Genomic DNA, 22,198 nt, shown 5'->3' with positions numbered 1-22,198 from the left:
AAAGCTTTATTTTAATTTAGGTCCCCAAGCTTTTGTGTGATTTCGAAGAAATTTCCTTTCATTTTTCCCAACCAATCTCTTAAGGTGGAAGGTATGACTCTGCTCAAATTCTTCCTGATGTACAATATATTTGCCTGGCGATATCTGGGGGACAGAAAGCCTCTTACTTGAGGTGAGGATTATCCTGAAGGACCGACTCGGATGTCATCCTCTCAGATAACGGAGCTGTGTTGTGATGAATGTTAGCTGCCCTGGAGTGGTTGCCCTTTTTGAGGGCTGTAACAAACCGCAGCCTTAATGGCCATTATTCACTCAGAGATATTGCCATGGACATCTCATTTGGCAACTACAAGACTTAAAAAAAAAAGAAAATATGACCTTTAAATCCACAATTAGTGTCTCTTGTGGTGCATGTTGTCTTGACAGCACCAATTCTCTAACAGACTTAATGCAAAAATCTTCAACACATCTCTTTTATTATTTTGCGTTGTATCATTTTATCCTTTAATAACTACAGATCTGAAAGCATAATTTTCAAGTATGTTGCACGCAATAAAATGTGATAAGAGACAGCAATCTGTATAAAAAGATCGATTTAAATATAAGAGATTTAGTATCTGAAATTCAGATATGTGTGAAAACTACTTACCAACCGATTGCCTCACAAAGAATAAAGCGTTGCAAATGGTAACAGTTTAATAACTTTTAACTTAATTAACTCATTAATTTAAGGCATAATGGTAACGCTACACAACTAAAGCACAATTAAATGACAAATTAGTTCATTAACAAAGGGATAATTAGCAATACATTTAGCTTAAAGTTTTAACAGTTACATTTTCATCTGTTATCCGTCTGATGAGGTTTTTAGATATGCGTCTTCTTAAATGTTACTTCCTAACAGCAGAGGGCGCACTGTACCCAGAAGAGGAGACTGAACTCAAGGGGAAGCCTCACCAGCAGCAGTGCTGGTGTGTGTGTGTGCGCGACTGCTCTCATGCACGTGTGTCTTTGCGTGTGCGTACGACTGCTCACATGCACTTTGTGTGCGCTCATACACATGCAAGCAACGTCAAGGCTACGCTCGTGCGCCTTTTCTATTCTGTGCTTGAGGGAATGCGAGCGTGTGAGCGTGCATTCCTTCACTCACCTGGCTGGTGTGCAGCCAGTACTGCAGCGTGTGCGTGCGTCGGAGGCGGGGGATGACCAGGTGATAGAAGGTGTGTTCACCTGCCAAGGTCAGCAAGGCTCCACCCACCCCCATGCACAGCAGCACAAACAGGCCGGAAAAATGCTGGATCCCCATCTGAAGAGTCTGAGAGTATGATGGCGCAAAGAGAGAAGAGAGAAAGAGGTTTGAGGGAGGGACACAGATTAGTGCAGACCCCAGCCGACACAGAAAAATACAGGGATTGATGTTTCGTATTTACATAATTTCCATTTAGGCCACTTTTTGTAAACATGCCATTGATATTCAGCTGCTGTACATCTGGTTTGCCTGTGAAAGCACACAATAACACAAATAAAGAGGAGCAGGCAACAACGTAAAAGAAGATGCTTATAAAAGAAAAGGATGTGAGGGAATGAAAAGCATAAAGAGCTTTGGGGTAAACTGATCGTAACTGAAAGGGACGGCAGCTAGAGGGGTGACGGAGAAATGAGATGATGGTTAATTGAAGAGCAGTTTGTTCACATTTGGTTTCGCCCACATTCCCCTTGACATAATGTCTTTCTCTTATGAGCCTTTCATGGGCCCGGAGGAAGTAGAAGAGACAGCGGCGAGCTTTTCCAATAGTCTCTAATAAGGTTTCCTTCACCCGCCTCATTTCGGCATTGCCTCCGCTGGCAATTAGCCCCATGCTGACTCGGCAAATCCATCAGCAACAACACTGACCTCCTTTTGCACCCAATCCAGAGGGCAAGATCACCCACATTGTTTGAGAGTAGCACGCTCTCTGGGATCAAAAGGGATGAATAGTAATAACTTGCTGATGCAGGTTGAAGTTGAGATTTTCATTTCACTGTAGAAACCTGTGACTGTTTAGAATCATTCATTGCTTTAATGGGATTTAACTTTCAAGTGTTTTTTAAAATCTTTATAAGGGAGGGTCAAAGTGAGTTGAATGGCTTCTCTGTTCCCAAACAAGAGATATAGATACAGACAGCGTGCTCCGCTGGAGGTCCCCGGCTCTCTAAAGAGAGGAGAAAAAGGAAGGAAAGGAAGGAAGTATCGACGCCCAGACAGTACGTGCCTGTAACTCTGATCGAGTTCAGCAAATAGACGCGCGCCCACGTGGTTTTAACTCTCCGCACAATGGTGCGTGTCAATGTTTCGACGCATGTGTGCTTAGCCGGGAGGCAATCCTGTCCCGTCTCCCGTAGGGAGACTCAATTGCAGGAGTGCAGGGGCAGAAAGCTTTGCTCTACACACCATTACATGAACACCATCCACAAACACCTTCTGTCACCGATGGCTTACCTCAGTGACCGCGAAGACTCGCTTCCCGCAGGGCACCACCTTATACCACTTGTCATGCAGCATGTCCATGAAGCCGTCGGACTTGTAGCGACTCACAAACTCGGACACATTACGGGTCAGAGGTGAGCCCTGGGGCAGGCCTATCCCGTAGCCTGAGAGGGAAGACACACACACACACACACACACACACACACACTGACAGGTGAATACATATGTCACATGCAACCGAATCAGAGAGCCGTGCCCGAGGAAGAGACTTTAAACTAAGTTGGTGTGTAAATGCATTAGAACCCACAGTCAGCCAGGTGTGGTTAGCCAAAGGGCAGATGCCCTCTGGGAAAAAGGAGATTCATGGGTTTACAGGCTTCAGAAGGAATAAGAATCCGGTTCACAGTGCAAATACACTTTCCTGTGTGAAGTATGTGTGTTGGGAAACAAAGCAAGAGCACTAAAGTTGATGGAGGGTTCCCCTGTGTTACAGGAGTACATAGTGGATCAAATCCTCGTATTGAGCTGTTATTTCCTTCCTCTTCCAATACTTACAGCTTGAGAGGCTCCTCACAACAAAATCAGGCATGTTTATTGACAAGAGGACACCCTGCTGTCTCTTTTAATCCGCAAGACCCACAAAGGTGATTCCTTAAGTGCATCAGGTATTAGCCAGATGGGTCCACGATAAATGCAGTTTCTCCGTCAGTGTTGTAAAAAAAAAAAAAAAAAAAAAAATCTTCACGCTATCTGTTCCATTAAGTCACTTATAGGTCCCTGCCCTCATGGTACCTCCTACAAAAATGAGTCCAAAAGAGGTTTAGCAATCTTCAAAGCTGTTAAGAGGAGAGCACTGGTATCGGCATTGGTACCTTGAGTTGAGGTATTGGAATTGGTATCGGGGGAGGAAAAGATGTATTAGTGCACGCCCACGCTCGAGATAAACCTCTGAAATCAATGTCAACACCAGAGGCTTCCCGGAGAAAAGGGTATGCCTCCTCACACTGCTTGTATGGAATCACACACACCAGAGATGTCCTACGGTATGCAACAAAATGACAAATTGTCGCGCGCGATGCTCATACTCTCCACCAGCGTCCCACATCTGTCAGCGCTGACAGATGTGGGACGCTCTGGGACGCTCTGGGGTTGTAGTTGGATCAAATTGGACTTGACCCCCCCCCCCCCCCCCCCGATTCAAGACTTCAGTGGACAGGGTGCTGATAATTTACCACCTGTGTGGCTGTGAACACCCCGAGGCGATCGATCAGTGTACAATGAATTCATTCTGTTGAAATGAAAACACTTTGTGGAGAAGTTGTTTCCAACTAAAAATTTGTAAAAAATGTACGACTAAGTTTACTACTAATTACTAATGTATTACTTTTCTCGCATCTTTGCACCCTACTCCATTCCTTTGCAGGCCAATGCATACTTTAGTGCATGTTAGCGAGTGGCTAGGCTACAGCTGCTGCTCTGCACGGCGCTCATACAGCTGCCACAGCTGATAATGCCGCTTAAGCGTAACACCCACTCTCTGGTTCCCCCCGCCAGTAAACACTGTCGGCTCTGACAGCCAAAGTTATCATTGTTAGCACCGCTAGCCGCCGGCTAAGCTGTTGCCATGGCGAGAGATGGCGAGCCAATGAAGTAATGCCCCCAATCTCTCATTTAATCATCAATTTCTTTTTCCCTCTTTCTTGTTTGATTGGTAATTTTCATTTGGTCAGTGGACGTTCATTTGTGTTTTCAGTCAGTGTCCCGGGAAACTCGCCTGGATCGTGTTCAAACACGTCAAACTAGTTCAGGCATCAGCATATAAAAGGTAGAGAAAATATATCACATTTTTACTGGGAGTTTCATGATATACTTTGACAAAAAAAAGGTGAATGTGGTAAAAGAGAATAACGTTCTTCTCCAGCCTTGGAATCGGTTTTGTCACATCTACAGTTCCCATAAAAATCACAGCTTTAAAAAAAAAAAAGAAAGAATCCGACCTCCTGCCTATCACCTCTTTTGACCTCATCACCACAGCCATCAGTTGCAAAGCACTCGACGCAGTTTATGACGCAGAGCACCCACTCCACCCTCACCCCTCCCCAGGCTCAGTCCTCAATGGCCAAATAAAGGCCAGAGACCTTAATAACACGCTCACAACAGAGCTCTTTTGTTTGTTTTATTTGTTTGTCTTTCCTATACAACTTATTAATAATAGTTTAGTAATTAGTTTAACAAGAGTTGTTTAGTTTAAACCAATGCTCATAACATGCTACAGTGTTCTTTCAAATATTCTATTCATCCATGTATTCGGCAGCTGTGGTTATTGATTACTTTTACATGAAACAACATATTATGTGCAATTAGTTCAAACCTGTCGTTGTCCCAGATATGGATTAAATGGCTTCAAAAACATCTTAATTATGCAGTCACTAATGCGAATCATTGTTATAGGACATTAAATATGAATCAGTGCTTAATTTGAAGAAATTGCTTCCTTTAATTGGTATTACCTGGGACGCCCTTATTCCCCTGTGGTTGAAGATGAAATGCTGGCAGCGTGTGGATCAATAGCTATATAGCAACAAAAAAAAACTACACCAGGGGTATCGCTGCAAGATTTTTCATAGCCAAATATTTAAACACTTCCCCACCACTGCTCATTGCTTTGATTTCAAAAGTGGTACCCTCATGTATCATCGCAACTTGAGCGCTTATGAGAAATATTGCATAAATGCCTGTTTTGCTTTCATAAGTCCACATTTCTGCAGGTGCACAACAATGGAAAACTCTCCCTGAGCTCGGGACAAAAAGACCCTCTTGGAGATTTATTGCAATACAGGAGACCTCCTGAGGTTGTTTGTTTCATTCCATCTGCACTGCAGTGAAAGGCACAGTCATGCCAACAGCGCTTTGGTGTGTGCGCATGATTTTCGCAGGCTTGGCAGCTGTTTCTGACTGAGGGTGTGTGTCTGTGTGTGTGTGTGTGTGTGTGTGTGTGTGTGTGTATTGGCTGTCAAGGTGTGTGAGGCGGATGGGGGTTGTGGACAGAAACAGCGAATAGCTAAGGTTCAAGCAATTGTCACACTCTACTTCCTACATGACAAAGACTGCCGAAGCGCCCCCCCCCCTTCCGCTTTCCCCTTCTTTACCTCCTGTGCTCATTTTCTTCCTCTCATCCCTCCCGTGATCCTGACCGAGGTCATTTCTCTCCCACCATAGCGGGTACTCTCTTTCTCTGTTTGACCACTCATTATCTCTGTCATTGCTTCAATTTCCTTCGATTTGTGCCTCTCTCCATTCTTGTCTTTATCTGTCAAGTCTATTGCTTTGTCTCTGGATGTCTTTGTCTTTTCTTTCCTCCCAGACAGACATTTTCTGTCATCACCCTAAGTCCATACGCATTCCTTTAGAGCACTCGGTCGAGTGGTGAAATACAAGTGGGCAGCCACTTGTCCTTTGTTTTGATTCTTAACCCCCCCCCAGTCATCCGCATGCATCCATCATCAAGTCCCAATGCTGTCACTCAAATCCCCTCAGACAGCTACTTTCTCGCTCACACACACCTGTGCACATTGAGTTTTATTCCAAAACACTTTTTATGGGCTCTAAAAATGTCACTATTTTATTTTGAAGTGCAGATCGAAAGTTATGATCTTTCAGAACCGATCGTATATTTAAAATACTACTTTTTTAATCTTAGCTCCTACGCAATGCTTTATTTATTGTTTCATTCTTTAGTTCTAAAAGATCATTTTACAATAAAATACCGGCAAGCATATATATTTGAACTCTTTCCCTATTTATATATAGTTTATATATATATATATATATATGACATGTTTTATATATATATATATATAAAAAACATGTCTTGAGTCATTCATTAATTGCTGCTAGCAATGTTAGACGTATCATTTCCTTTGTGCCAGAGAATATTCCCCCCTTTCTTGCAGCAGAAGTAGTAGCATTTTTGCAGGTGCATGGGAAAGCTGTTCTCTTGCTGGACTACAATTATTAAATCAGTGATAAATAGCAATTTTATAAAGTGCCATACTGTATGCAGTCACGGGCATTCATTAAGAATTGTAGATTATAGGTATACGGAATTAAATTCCTTATATCTGTCCTTTAATACATTTGGTACAATGTCCAGCATTAGATTTTATCATAAATATCAAACAAAAATACATGCATTTTACTAAAAATCACCATTAGGAAGATTGGAGGAAAGTTTAGCATGTTTATAAATAGTGGCCGATCACTTGAAGTGAATTCCGTGAGGCATTCTTTTGAGGGAGTTGTGTGCAACGACAGCCTCACCCCAGCAACAAACTCTCACCCAGCCTCATTTTGATACTCAGACACGCTGCGTCCTGCTCGACTGAGCTTGCGGAGATCACTTATGCACTCAGGTACACACAAACAGACGCACATCAAAGCCGGCAGCGAGCGGCTGCGTGTTCGGTGGCAATATTATTAATGGGGTGTGTCCGGCCTGTCGTAAACATCTCCCAACAGCACTCGGAGCAAACGGACGCACAGCGACACCGCGGCGTCTCCCTCCACTTAAGGAAGGCCCGAAGATCCCAGCGGCGGCAGCGCCTCGCCTGCAGCGGCTCCACAGCCCCCCGAGCCTCCGTCTGCCTGTATCTCCTGACCACAAACCACTCGATAAACCCTGCCTGCATCCTCGTATGAACCAAATAACACTTCCTCTCTTTTCTCCTCCTCCTTCTCTCTCTCTCTCTCTCTCTCTCTCTCTCCATCTGCTTGGGGTGAAGGTTTGTCTTGATTAGGGGACTCTGTTGGCTGGCTCTTTTATCACTCGCTGTGCAGAAAGGCACAAACTGGCAGTGGGCAAATGAAAGCCCTCTATCTCCTCCTGGTGCTCTACTCCCACCTCCTCACCGGCCCTCCCTTTTCTTTACCTTTGTTGTGTCTTGCTTTCTCCATCTCCTGCCCATCTCCTCTCCTCCTCTTGTGTTTTTCCTTTCACACATTTCCTGTGTAGGCTCTTTCTTCCCTCTTACCATTCAAACGTGTTGAGTTATTCACTCCCATCTCATTCTTTATCACAGGCTGTGAGAAAGGCGGGGAGGGGTGGAATAACCACCGAAGGCTTCTTGAATTCCTCGCCTGGCTTTATTTTTCCATGTTGACAATGAATCAGGTAGTCATCCAAACTGACCCCTAATAAATACCAATGAGACCAGCTTTCTCATCTTCACAATGAGGAGCGATGCCGCAGCGATGTCTCTGGGCTCATTTCGTCTTTCGCAGTGAAGGAAGCCGTACGTGATCTTCAGCGAACAGGAGTACTACCGCGAGGAGGGAATATGGGAGCGGGGTCTTTCCGAGGCTGCGCTTTGATTGACAGAGAAATGGAATCAAAGTCAGTGTTGGGTCCCACGTGGCACCCTTACGAGTACCTACCTACTGTCTCTATATCTGTCGCAGACACGCCAGCAGAAAAGACAAGGCTGAACTGAAACATAAACACATGAGAGTGCGCACAATGACACACATGTCACATGATTGGACTTGGTCAGCGCCGTGCATGGGTGCACACGCTAATTCTATACTCGCACCACCTTCCAGTCACAGGGCTGAGTTTGGGTTAGAGGTTAAATGCTTGCCACATTCAATAAATGTGTTCGGCCAGCGTAAATTTATCTTCAAAGTCACCTTCAAAAGACGTAGATGACATGTGACGAGAATACAATGGAACCCACAATAATAGCTGGAACCTTTTGTGTCCTCCATGGATCGGAGCCCAGGACTTTTAGCAGAGGTGAGACATAATTTCATGTGACATGTCGTCAGTAGCCTTTATTTTCTAAAAGTATTAGAATTTAATCTTGTTCTGCAAAAACAAAATCCCACTGCTCATATGTATTCAGTTCATACCATAGACAAAAAACAAATTATCTCCCTACTACTATTACTGCTGTAATTACTGCTGCTACAAGTCATAATGATACATATGTCTATAATGGTTGTGCAAGGCATCTCATTTCTAGAGCAAAAAGCAATTTATTACTAGCAATTTATCATTGGCTTCTGAATATATTTTGAATTAGTCGTATTACCAATGCATCCATACCCCAAAATGTAATGAAATAAGGTCTTGTTGACTGACTAACAAAGCAATGCTGCAGTGATGCAGGTTTAGTTTAGTTCATGTCTGCGGAGTGAGAAGAAGGCTTTCATGACAGTTCTTGTGGGAAACAGAAGACAGCATATATGGGTCAGCACGTTCAACGCCATGCAGCCAATATATGTTGTCTAATATTTAAGAACTTTTAAAGCCATTAATAATGTAAGAATTTATATTTTGTCTCGTAGTTTAAGTTAAGAAGCATGAAGGAAAACCGTGGAAAATGTTGCTCTCATGAAAACATTGGCGGGGTAAATGTTTTTTTAAATGTTTATGTTTTTTATCCTGTCTGTATTTTTTGATGCTTTCATTTTTTCCTTCCCTGCCACTGTTCATATGGTGTGTTTTTTTTACAGACATTAAAAGAAGTAGAAGCAATGACTTTACTTCCAAGAAATGTCTACCACTGAAGGTCTAAAAAGGAAAACAATTTCCTTCAAGAATAGCAGAGCAACACAGGATGCGACCATCAGTGGACTCACATACAGCACCAATCAAGAGTTGGGGCTACTTTCCCATTGAATTGAATGACCTTTGACTGGGACTGTACACCGAGATCTTGCTTATTCGTAACTATTCAAAAACTAGAAAGCTCCCTAAGTGCATCATTATATGTTTTTGGACTGGCAGTGGATCTGTGAAAATGCCCCGTGGATACACAATATTACATTTTACCAGCAAGCGGTAATTATACAGTTCTCTGACAGAGCATTGTTGTTTATAATTTATGATTAATTCTGTCAATCATGTAGCCAACAGTTTTGGATCCCCTTTTTGGCATGTGTGTACGCAAGTATGTGCGTACGGTTTGTTGTTTTAATGTGTTAACGCGTGTTTCGTGATGTAGATGTTCATGCTTGTGTGATTGTTGCATGAAACATTGCATTGCAATGTGTGTCCGTGAGTGTGTGCACAGGTGTTCATGCAAATGTCTGCATTTCTTTGCGAGAACTTGATCATATTGTGTGTCCCCACGATGTCAATAGACTTAAGAGTAAGCAGCTTTGATTAAGTGGAGGTGTGCGTCTGCATGTGCACCTTCAATGGCGAAAGGCTTCCCCACAGTGAGCAGTTTGCACTCAGCGTCGATAGAGACCTCGAAGTCCAACAGGGCTTTGTCCATGATGAACGCATCCAGGTCAGGAGGATCTGTCCTTCACCACCAACACACAAACACAGCACACAGGAAGGAGAGAAACACATTCATTAAAGAAAACCACCATTTAACTGTCGCAGACCTTTTAATCTGATTAACTTTCATAATGTGATCACACTCCCCAGACCCATGGAGGCAGAAGACAGCCTATATCTGGGTCTGTCAACCCGTTTTGTCATTTATACAGGAGAATAAGATTAAACACATACATCATCACCTAAAACAACAGCTTCTGTAGCCGCATGATAAGGCGTTATACACACTGCCGAAGACTCTCCTCCTCCGGCAGTATCGATCCAATTGACCCCTAACTGTGGAGCGCTCGCCTGTGTGCAGCCTCCTGCGCTGACGGCAGATCAGTTTCACACCACGAGACACTATTTCAATAACAAATATCATTCTACACATTAAAAGGTACACTTTTCCCCAAATGAGACACAAACAAAGCCCCATGTATGCACAGTATGCAAACATATTTGTGTGTACAATACAATGTTATGGGAGACGGACAAAAGGGCATAAATATTTGTACCGGAAAGAGCATGTACACACACACACGCACACACACAGACACTCTATTGGATAAAATAGAGCACATGATCAAATTACTTGAATCCTCTTATTATTCAGGATGTTTTACTGCTTAACAAAAGCTTAACTTTACAAAGTCTTTGCTGTGCCAGACTAACAAAAACATCTATTTTTATCTCTCCGGGCCTGTCAGATATAAGGCCCAGGGAGAAGAAAAAGAATGATTTTGGGACGCTTAGGGACTAAAGAGTGTTGGAAGTGATCCGATGCTTGGCCTGAGGATCAGACTGGAGTGTGTGAGCATGCACCTGCATAGGAGTGTAATACACCTGTAAGTAGGCCTGTGCATCACTTCCCCTGAGCCTAAACATGCGTGTTCTTTGACAGCTGCCATGTGTTGTTCGCGGCGTTCTGGCTCTCCAGGAGAAGGCTTTTCGGTTGCTTTTTTTTCACCGTAAGATTCGAGGGCATCACTGGGGTCAGTAGTTTTGCCACCGTAGCATTTTCACTGCCTCACTCCGGTTGCCTGCACTGATCTGACTTCCACTTCTGCTTCACCTTAACGCAAAAAAACCCGCAGCCTTCATTTTTCTTGTTCCCGTCCTCTTTCTCTGAACAAGCACTTTGTATCTTCCCCACTTGTATCACAAAGTCAGCACATGCACTATCTCAGCATCTCTTCTCTGCTCTACGGAGGAGGCACCGTGTCTGAGAATAGCCCGTTGGTGTTGCTGTGAGTGTGTTTGCTGTGTGCGGTTACTCGGGTGAGTCAAGATGAACACATTTCTGTCATTTCTAGCACGTAGGGTTTCAGGCCGTGGAATGTAACTCATTACATAAAATCAGATGCTGATTTTTGAAGATGGGCCACCTTTTAAATCCATTATAAAAAATAAGCAAAATGAAATGATTCTTGTATTTATTCTACCTGCTCCACCTTGGAATTAACCCGTGACCACAGTGACACACCTTAAATGTTCCCCAAGCACGGTAATGGCTGTTACATTTCTTTGTGAAGTAAATAGATGTAACTGCTCCTTGGTTGCTCTCAATAATTCAGTTTTTTACCCTTTGGCTGCATCCCAGAATATTTGAATAGTGCCTGTGTGGAACCACTCATAAAGAAATCTGACCTCAATCCATCAGAATGCTGCAACTTGGCCGGATTGTACATAGACATAAAATGTAATTCCACTGCAATGCTGATGACACAGCTGCACCTCCCAGTAAACACTACAGAGAATACAAACCTACCTTTTTTTCTAATTCAACCCAAACAATACCAAGATCCTTACCATTGGTCCTGCCAATCTGCCTTCAAATATGCAGTCCTCTTTTTGTTTTAACAAAACGTCAGGAACCTGGTTGTGCTCTTGCAAAATAATCACACTTTTGATTAAACTATTGAGGTTATCCACTTATGCTAATAACAACTAAGGGTTATTGCTGAGTTCGAATAACACTCAAACTATTAATCATTCTTTTATTTTCTCACTGTTGGACTGTTGAAATGGTCTTGAAGCAGGTATTAATCACAAATTAATTAATTAAATGCAACAGCTCAACTCCGAAAGAAATGAAGAAAAAGGGAGCCCGTCCCTCCAGTTTTAATGACGGCACTCTGGGCGCCCATTAGTTTTAAAAATGTTCCTAATAGTATTAATGCTCTTCATGTCCTGGCCCCGGAATATATCTGAATATCTTTCACCTTAGCAGCCAGTCAGCAGCAAAGATCCTCGGGGAGGAATGTGTTCACTGTCCCCACCTCAAGCTTAAAAATGAAAGAGAAACAAGACTTTGCTGTAAAGGCTCTTTGGTGGCGGAGCAACTTACATGAAGAGCTCCCAGCTCGCTACATCATTGTCCTTCTTAAATCCCTTTTGAATATAAATCATCAATTAAAATCCTCAAGTTTCCTTTTATTGAGTTACATTGTGATCATTTTCCTCATCACTTGTTTCTAAGTTTATTCTTCTTTTAACTCATGCTTTCCTGGTTATTCAAACGTTGCTGTGTATTTAATTGTTGTTTTGATAAAATGTATGATCCTATTAATAATAATAATTATTAAAAAAACTAGTTTAGATAGAAAGGAAAAAATGTGAAAGTCTGAACCCAAAGTGGTTTCATTCTCTTTGATGGAACGAGTTTACTTCTTCACATCTGAATGATGTTATTGTCCATTATATATGGAACTGAGCAAACAGGTTGTATGTTGAGTACAATCCCAACCAGGAGAACATAAAACACACAACAGTGGTACATGTGTGTATGTAGATGTACTGAAAGAAATACCCCATCCCAAATGCCTGTGTTTCTAACATGAGGATAAAGATCCTCTCAGGTCATCTGGCAGCAGGCTGCTATTCATTCCCACAGACAAACATAAACACTGAGAGGCATTGTCTAGTGCTCCAATAAGAGCAAACGTCCAGGAGACATAGAGTGGCTTCGACTTGAACTAACCTTTAAAAGTTGGTTCAAACATGTATTTTCCCTCTGGAACATAATTGCTGTCTGAAGAACTTATATGTATTTCTGTGTTTATTTCTGTGCTTTTGAATTTGTTTTTGTTTTTACAATTCGTACCCCTTAAAATGTGTTTTTTTTGTTCTCATGCTGTAATGCATTATGGAAAGTACTTGACTCAACTTTTGTGAATGAAATGTGTTTCTATAAATGAACTTGCCTTGCCCTCCTGCATTCATCTCCTCACAGTCCCCATTGGATACCAGATTAATTTATTCATCCTCAGCCCTCATTTCATCACTGTCCCTGGCCCCCATTCATCTCTACTTTCAACACTTTTAGTGAACAAAAAATGCTCTTTAAAATATGTTTCATAGACTTTAACCTTTACACCTCGTGCTAAAATGTAGTGTTTCTGAAGCTCATAATGAAGAACAGAGCGAAGCAGCACACACAGTGATGAGAATGTGACGGTCCCTCCATCAGACACAAAAGCAAACAATGTGTCGACACATCCACGCAGGTGGGAAGAAATCAAAGAAAAAACAACAACCCTGGAACACAAATGACTTTGACCTACACTGAGCTGTTGCATTGATGTGACAGAAATGTCAGCGAGTACAAACATTAAAGTCAGCCTCTCTCAGATGGAAATCACAGCATCAAAAATGTGAATTGAGGATTTTGCAGGACGTTTTGAAGACGGTACCCTGACTTTTGATTTGTAGTCTTGTACAAGATTTGATTAAAAACATCAAATTTAATGGGAAGGTGTTGAGCCAGAGGATTAGTTAATAGTCTATGGATCCAATTATAGTCTATGGATGAACTCAAGAACATCTCCAATTGAAACTATAAACTGTAGTAACCATTTTCTATAGGATAAAGTGAATTATGTTTCACTGATTTTCAGTTTATTCTCTATTTAAAATATCCTTGAATGGCTTTACCTCGGCCACGTTTGCTCTTGTTGCCAGCGGACAGAATCATTATGCACAGTGAGCGTGTAAATTAAGTGCACAGAATACAGACAACCACAGATAAGGGATGTAAACGTGACTGGATTATTTAAGCCTGGGTTGCATTTCAATGAAGTTTAATGGCGGTATTTATTTTTCGCACAAATACGCATCACGCCGCGCGTTTGTGTGCGTTTGTGTCTTACTTCAACATATGCACTCCTTCTGGGGTGGTGGGCTGATTGAAGCGTCTCATGTAGTCGTACATCTCCGGGAAGCTCTTCTTCATGTAATCCTCAGCGCTGCTCTCCCTCACCGTCCCAAAACGGAAGCCCAGTGATGAATGGTGCAGCTGAGGAAATGACACAGGAAGACACGGTTAGAAGAGATGGAGGCGATAAAGGGGGGAGGGGTGGGGTTATAGATATCATGACGGGGGTTGAAATTCCCTGCAGTCCGACAGCATTAAGGGATATAGGGAGCAATAATCCTTAGATAATAATTCCCCTCTATTCTCATTAGCCTGTCCTTGTGTAAGATTAGTTTGTTGCTGTCTTTGTGCGTGTGTGGTGGACTGACACGCATGCAGTTGCAAGTTTTGTGTCCTTGTGCGTAGCCTGACCTTGTCGTCGTGAATTCCCGAGACCTGCTCGAAGGTCTTCTCCCCGACCATCACGGCAGCGAGGTTGGCGGTGTAGCTCGACAGCACCAGTAAGCAAAAGATGGCCCAGAGATTCATCAGGAAACGCCCGGTCCAGCATTTAGGAGTCTGCAGAGTGGAGACCAAAAATAGAAAAATGTCAAGATGAAGATGAAACAGAAAACTTTGAGGATACGGCCGGGGTTTAAACAATTACAACTATAAAAGCTTTAGGAAAGGTGGAGTCAAGTCAGTGTGGACTGTAATGGAGAGCACCCACTCCCCCCCCCCATCACTCCCCCCTTCCCACAGCGTCCCCACTATCCTTTCTTGCTTTCATCCTCCTTCAAAATCACAATGTAACCCGAGTAGGGGTAATCAAGAAAATAAAAACAGACCAGGAGAGAAGCCAATCTAACAAAGTGTTTCTGTTTTTGAGGCACATCAGAAATATCTTTCCCTGAAATTGCCCGCCTAGGGGAATGATTCCACCTTCACACTATGATCATTTATTTATTCTACCAATTAAAATCCACTTAACAGAAGAAAAGAGATGAATTTCTGGCGTTTTAGAAAGCTCGGGATTAATGAGACATCAATTATACAAACAGGTTGTAACCCGTTATTACGAAAGGGTTCGGTATGTTTTCACAACTCGGCATAATTAGTTAAGGAATTAAAACCAGAAAAGGGAGGATGGCGGGAACACTATTAGCTCAGTAGACAGTGTGTTTGAAAAATGACCAAAAGTCCCTTTTATTATTTATTTTGCACATTTTTTTAAGGTGAAATGACACCTGTCACCAGTCAGCCTCATGAAAGGATTGACGACACCGTCTCCAGATTAATGTTACCAGCAAAGCCGTTTTAAAATAAAGTCTTAATAATACCCTTGACGGCTAAATATTGCATGATATCATGCTTTCATAAGCTTTGTGTGATACAAAAACAGGATCAATGTAAGATTGAATTAAAACACACTTTTCACATAGTATGTTTTAACTTAAAATAACCAGATAACGGTCTAAGGGACTCACTTTTAATGTATTTAGGGGCTTTTCTGAAGTTCTAAACCAAATGCAGAGCCGCGGCTACATCCCACTCTGCTTCATCAAGAACCATCATCCTCACAGCTAATGTACGGTCCCCTCACACAGCCTACATTAACGTGACGCTGTGGCTCCGAGCCGTCACACAGAGATTCAGGGTGCTGCTCAAGGACTTTTTGACAGGTCACCCGGCTGCTAATACACAAAACCTGTTAATTGACACATTGCCAGTTGTGTGGATCAAACCAGTGACCTTTCAATTATGGGAAGGTCTCTCTAATCACTTGGCTTTTTATTCCCCAGAGTCATTTGCGCTGCTTCCTTTGGGGACAAAGAGTGATTAGCAAAGTGTTGCGATGGCGTGCCTACCCACTAAGAAGAGCTACTGGAATAATTACGTCTTTCAGATTTTCTCGGAATGTGCCTCAAATTTGAAGAGCAGGCGTAAATGATAATGATGAAGGATTGCGGCGCAGTATCAAGCCATTAAAAAAAAAAAATGCACAGGACTCTTTATTTTCTTTGCGGCTTGTGGTTGCGTGTGTGCGTCCCCTGTGTGTGTGACACCATCAGTCAAAACTGCAGAATGCCTATATACCAAACAAATGGCTTGAAACACGATTCTTTTGTTTTTATTTTTGAAGGGCAATGCGTTGCTTTTCATCCGGCTGCACATTATGTTTTAACAGGAGCAGATTTGCTGATCACTTGTCGCACACATGTCGCTCCCGTACCAACTCTCGTTTTTACCAACTCACCCGCCCACCCACCGGCTCCCCTTTACATGATCCTCGGGCCGCCCACCTCCCCGTCACCTTCCTTCTGATCCCATTCGCTGCTCGCCCGCTTACCGCTAATACCCCCGTATCACAGTCCTTCTGTCAGCCTTCTCTTTGGAGCCCATTTCCCAATTTGCACTCTCACCTTCCCAGCCCCCACTGGGCCTCCCCCCCCCCCCCCCACCCCACACATTTCTTCTCAACTTTGTGTCTGCCTGCTTGGAGGAGTTAACCGCTACTCTCTCCTGCTTTGTCCACCTTCATCCATCCCCATCATCCTCCACATAACTCCTTCAATCTCTGTCGGCCCACTTACCCTTTCCCCTCTCCCTCCCTGTATGTGCGTTATCCCCCCCGTACCTCTCTACTTCATCACTGCCTACCGTCTTAACCTCTCCCCTATCAACCGTTTGCCCTCTCTCGCCATTTCTATGATCTTTCCCCGTGGCTTTTCCACTGCTAAATTCCTTTTTTTTTCAACATACCCTTATTATAATGCTCATCCCCTCCACCCTTTCTCTGCCATTTCTATTTCAGGCCCCAGCCAGCGTGATGCCTATTTATCACACAGGGGAGAGCTGCTGTACCTTGGTGGCGACAGTCCGTCCAAACAGTATGGCGTAGCAGAGATTGAGGGCGGAGGAGTAGGAGAAGACGCGCAGCCTGTTCCTGCCATGGGGCGTCATGCCGAAGGGGCTGTTCCACTCGTACAAGGTGAGGAAGAGCGCGGTGAGATGCAGCGTGACAAAGATACCCACCCACATGGACCAGTGGAGGGGCCACATGAAGGCTCCGATGGGTGCTGCAGTGTCCCGGCTACGGACCTGGAGGGGAAAGACAAAAAAAAAAGACAAAAAATAAGACTGCTTTCTCGTTTGCAAATGTGTTCTAATTAATCTTTTGTAAGGTTTGGTCTGTTCTCCCAGGCATAATTGTTTAAAAAAGCAAACATTGATTTTTTTTTTGTGCTATCAATCATTTTTTTTTAAAGGGAAAGAAATCAGTCTTTCATACTGGAGCCGTATTGTCAGATCATATTATGCACTGCAGTTTTTCAGCCTCAGTGGAGATGTTATCAAATCGACGAATAACTGCAGCATGTTTGAGGACTCTGCTAAGGCGGCTTCTCGAAAAGCCTTTCACGCTCATTATACACTTAGACTGCCTTCCATTTTGAACTTTCAGAATTCAGCAAACTAATTGTTCACAACCAATGACCCTGTGTTGCTCACCAGAAGATCGCTTGAGTGGGGCATTAGGCTGAAATTAAGTCGTTGCAGACCATATTGTGAAATCATACCGACTTACTGTCAGCCAGAGAAAGAGACTGACGAAAAAAACTGAATATTCTGCCACTGATTCACAACACAGTATTCCAACATTAAAAGACAGACTAAAACCTCTAAACAAACACATGATGACTTTAAGCAATTGTACCAAAATGCCAAGACTGGTGGAGTAGAAGGGCGAGGTGAAGTCAATGACTCTGCTCCTGGCAGAGTTGATGGAGAAGGAGGTCACGGCCATGTCGGCGGTTCCCCCCAGCAGGTCCCCGACCAGCCCCGTCCAGCGCCCCGTCCCGCTCAATGCTCCGTACTTCCCGTCTCCCACTATATAAAGGTCAAAGGTGAAACCCATGTCCTCTGCCAGTTTCTCCAACAAGTCGATGCAGTAGCCGTAGCAGCACTTCCTCAGGTCCCCCGGTAGGTCTGACGGAAAAGCAGGGAGGATAATGTGAAATTAATCTATACGGATACTTGAGAAGTGCATTGGCTGCACATCTGGGAATATGTCCGCAGCTGTTGACTAGCATGGAAAATGCTCATGGATTTCTCACAGGACAGTACCAGGCACTTCTTCAACACTGTTATTAATTACCGAGCCATGGCTTCTATATTTAGTCAGACTGAAGCTGGGCTGCAGAAATGTAACAACCCTTCAACTTGGCATGATGGACAGGCTATTATATGACTTCTGAACTTGTCGGCTGCATGTTTGGATGGCCAATAGTCTTCTTAGTTTGATTTATAGTACCGGGCATTTCTTCAACACGGTAGTCTTGATCTCTCATTGATTTTATGCCTTTAATCCGCTTTATTCATGGAGCAGATATGTAGCGAAGCTGCAGAGATTAGCCCTCGATATTGCATCGGGTATGTTTTTTTGAACTGGACTGACCAGTCACGATCCCTCATTGACTTTACTTCAGTCTTGAGGAAGAACAGTAGAGAAATTGCCAGCAATACAGCAATGAGATCCAAGCAAAGGGATCAGAAAGGATGCTTCCCACATATCAAATGTTGTTGAACAGACACTACATTATACTGTTCCCCAGTATTCTAGGCACAAATGGCAAAACAAAACTCACCATTCCTCTCCCAGTCTGCAACTGTAGTGTTTGGGTTGTGAAGCTGGTTGAAGAGGCTCTGGATTAAGTCGGACCGGTTGGTTCTGGGGTCCAGACAGAGCTGACCAGCTGGACACAAACCATCCACGTCCACCTCCCGCGTGAAGACAAACGGGTGCTCCACCAGTGTCACCACCCGTAGCCGGTGTCCCTCAACAGATTCCCCCGGCCTCCAGCGTCCTCCGACATTGCTGTCCCCTGGTCCGTCCCCTCCCCTCACCCCGGCTCCAAGGCCTTGTCCCTGGCTGCTCCTGAACCCTCCCACCAAGCCCAGGATCCCCCCTTCTAGCTCCAGCCGGCCTCGGGTCCACTGGCCTACGGTCACCCAGGCTGGCTGGCCAAGAGCGCCTCTCTTCAGGCTCCATACGTGGAACAGCTGGGAGGAGAGGACGCGGGACAAGCCAGCATCCACCTGGATCAGGCCTGTGGCCCCAGTGAAGGAAGTGTTGGGCAGAAACCTTGAGGAACAGAGAAAGACAAAAGGACAATAATAAAACTATTTTAAATTCTGTTAAAAACAGGCGACTGTTTTCCCATTGTCATTAGACAAGTATGTCTTATTGCTGTTTTTTGATGTTCATCACACACTTGTTTTGTTAACTTAATCGAGAATTGGGGATTGGAGACTAACAAAGAGAAATATAGGAGTTTCATTTTGTTGATATCGATTTTGAATAAAATGTGTTTTAAGATGTTTACCAATTTACTCGTGTCCAAATGCATCGGAAAATTAAAAAAGATTCAAATTAGCAGGTCTTTTCTGCTCTCATGTTTCCATCACACCTGATTGTAGCTGGAGACGATAAATAGTTAAATGTCCTGGGAATGAATGAAAACTGTAACCTTTCCCACTGAAGAAAGAACCCACGTTTGTGGAGTTTTTATCAAGTAGGAAAGGGGCTTAAATGAGACACAACACAGATCCCTGCCGGTTTATTGCATTTTAGAAATATAGCCTGGAGTATTGAACGAAAAAAAAATTGTGGAAAAAGCACGAAAAAAGTTACCAATGATGGTCAAAAACGGTCATGGTCTGGTTGCAGAGCTTAAGCAATTTTAGTCCCAGATGGGTAATTGCATCTCCCAGAAAGTCATAATTAAAAGTTAATGCAGTGCAGTGAGGGTGTCCCTCATCTGCCAGTCCATACAGTCATTGCTATTCGTCTCACTCGCCCGGCAGCTCCACATTGGTCTTCACGGCGGAATGAATTAAGAAGAGCAATCCCCGTCCGCACATAAAATCCCCCCTGGCCTCTTGAACTATTCAGGGATTGTTAGCTCATGTCTTAGCATTTGATCATGTGGACATCGTCAGGTGATGACTCACTGGGAAACCATTCAAGTACTGTTTGATCGTGTCTTGATTGGCGAGGGATTGTCAAGAGGTCACAGCGTATCGTATGTTTAAATGTTAAAGTATGCAGGGATCACTTCATCCGGCGCGCGTGTTGAACCGTGCAAGGACTGTTGATTACGTCTGGGTCAAGGATAGAAATGGCATGTTTTCCTTCCTGTTAATGGAAAAGGTCGGGAAAGCCGTGGCCTTTTCTCAGAGACAAAAAATAGCTTTTCCTTCAGCACTTTGTCTTGTTCCCTTTTTTTTTATTCTTCCCCTCCTCTAATCTTCCAAGTTGTATGTCAAATTGATGAGCTGGGCAACTTTTTCCATTATACTGGATATGGGTAGGAAAATGAAAAAGCCTTAATTGATCACCAGGGTCATTAACCTCACCTCTACGCCTGGGCTGGACAAAAGCCTGTTTACGCCGCACACAGCGACACGACATGCCACGACACAAGAACGAGTCCCTTTGCTCTTTGACGACTTACGGCACGATATCAAGTCACAAACCCATTCCGTGCACAGTAACTCTGGAGGACCTGATTAAAAATGCCCGGGATTCAACAGTCCTTCCCATTCCGTTGCACGTTAGCTTATGTTTCCTCATCAGCAGCTCCCTCCGTCACTGTGACCATAAAGCAGAAGCGCAAGGCTTGCCTTGAGCTGGAATTACTCATGGTAATAGTGCGGCTGAATCATCATATCCCAAATGACAGCAGATTCATCAAGCCAACCTGCTCCAGACTCACATACAATAATGTAATGGCTGCGGCCACACAAAAAAAAAAAACAGCCATCTATTCTTTACTTCTCTTACGCCGGCAGAGAAGTGCGCAGGGCCTTCTTCTCGCAGTTTGAGACACTTCTGGATCTGAGCCCAGAGAGAGGAGTCTGAGTCCGTACTGACGTAAGGGCGCGGGGTGTGAAAAGAAACGCACACTTTCCAGCAGCGCCGTCTTCTTCTTCTTCTTCTTCTTGTCGCGGCTTCGCTTGTGTGGCGTCGGGCCAGATGCTACATTTGAAAAAAAAATGAAAAAAAAGGACTGCCGACGTCAAGGCGGGAATGACGAGTCAGCCGAGTGGTGTCAGAGAGGCATGTTTTCCCCTCGCTGACACCTGGCCCCAGTTTACACACACTGAAAGTAAATGTCAGAAGAATAGCCGGCAAGTGATGACTCTATAAGGCGCGTGTCTCACTTCCTTATCGCTAGATCTCCTTTACTTTGGTAGGAAGTTAATTCCCTCTATCTTTGTCGTTGTGTTTGGGAAGCGATGCAGTGTTCTTGTTTCAATGGTTTTAATCTCTTTATGGGAGATGGAATCAGCGTTGGCAGCTGTGTCGGGTGACTGACTGGCAGATCTCACTCTGATTACAACTATCCTCCTTCAATCCTATATATCTCCCTCCCTTTCTCCCTTCGCCTCACATCCATCTCACACGAGTTACTTCTTCCTTTCCTTTGACTTTATTCCTACTTCCCTTTGGTTACTTCCCCTGTCTTTCATCTGTTTGTCTTTGACTACATGCTTCTTCGATATATTTTTAGGAATAAGCACCAAGGGATCTTTTTGATTCCGGACGTTTGGAAAGAACAACATCAGAAGTGGCTGGTTTCTCAAACCCTTACTGATTCTCTTTTCCTCATTGGTCCGCCGCTTGAAGTCCGAAATTCAGCTTGTTCTCCCTCACACCTTCTTCTATTTCTTATATCTCCAGACAGTCCCTCTCCCTCCCCGTCTTCCTCACTCTGTCCCCTGGGCATTGAGCTGTTAATTGCCTTTTCCATGTGGAAGTCTCTTACTTCCTTCGGCTTTGTTAGGGCTCTCTGGAGCAGTGGCATGTGTGCTTGTTGCAGTGGGGAGATAAGAATCAGGGAGCACACTTGAGGGCATGGAGTCTAACTGGACTCGCATGAAAAGTGCGATAGAACGACCCGTTTTATCTGTTTCTTACAGGTCAGAAGCAAAGGTCACTCATACCATGTTATCGAGGACTCCTTTATAAATAGTCTATTGTGGTAGTCTAGACTGTCCTAATCACCCTCCACAGATAGATTGTGACTTTCCCTGGTGTCCTGATGAAGTTTGTGTCATTTTTTAAAACATAACTTTTTGTTTTCTTTATTGTACAGCCACAATCAGCGCTGCCAGTCTGCACACAGTGTGGTTTTGCCAACATCCACATTCTAATATGCTCGTGATGACAACAACAGTAGCAATAACATTCAGATTCTTTTGCAGG

General features: G+C 43.7%; 1 protein-coding gene across 3 annotated transcripts in view; it reads right to left on the bottom strand.

The window, feature by feature from the left end:
• LOC119227235 (glutamate receptor ionotropic, NMDA 3B-like) overlaps positions 1 to 22,198 on the bottom strand; it is an 84,625-nt gene that overhangs the window by 2,225 nt on the left and 60,202 nt on the right. For all 3 annotated transcript variants that reach the window (XM_062557260.1, XM_037485833.2, XM_037485834.2), the window contains exons 3-10: positions 18,576 to 19,072; positions 17,645 to 17,916; positions 16,795 to 17,031; positions 14,362 to 14,508; positions 13,946 to 14,091; positions 9,663 to 9,778; positions 2,480 to 2,631; positions 1,151 to 1,315 (exon numbers count right to left, since the gene is read on the bottom strand). In XM_062557260.1, coding sequence (XP_062413244.1) covers positions 1,151 to 1,315; positions 2,480 to 2,631; positions 9,663 to 9,778; positions 13,946 to 14,091; positions 14,362 to 14,508; positions 16,795 to 17,031; positions 17,645 to 17,916; positions 18,576 to 19,072 — 1,732 coding nt within the window. The remainder of the gene's footprint in view (positions 1 to 1,150; positions 1,316 to 2,479; positions 2,632 to 9,662; positions 9,779 to 13,945; positions 14,092 to 14,361; positions 14,509 to 16,794; positions 17,032 to 17,644; positions 17,917 to 18,575; positions 19,073 to 22,198) is intronic.

Source organism: Pungitius pungitius, chromosome 14 (assembly GCF_949316345.1).
Source record: "Pungitius pungitius chromosome 14, fPunPun2.1, whole genome shotgun sequence".
Classification (NCBI taxonomy): domain Eukaryota; kingdom Metazoa; phylum Chordata; class Actinopteri; order Perciformes; family Gasterosteidae; genus Pungitius; species Pungitius pungitius.
The sequence above is the reverse complement of the archived record's forward strand: the minus strand, read 5'-3'. Positions and strand labels throughout refer to the sequence as shown.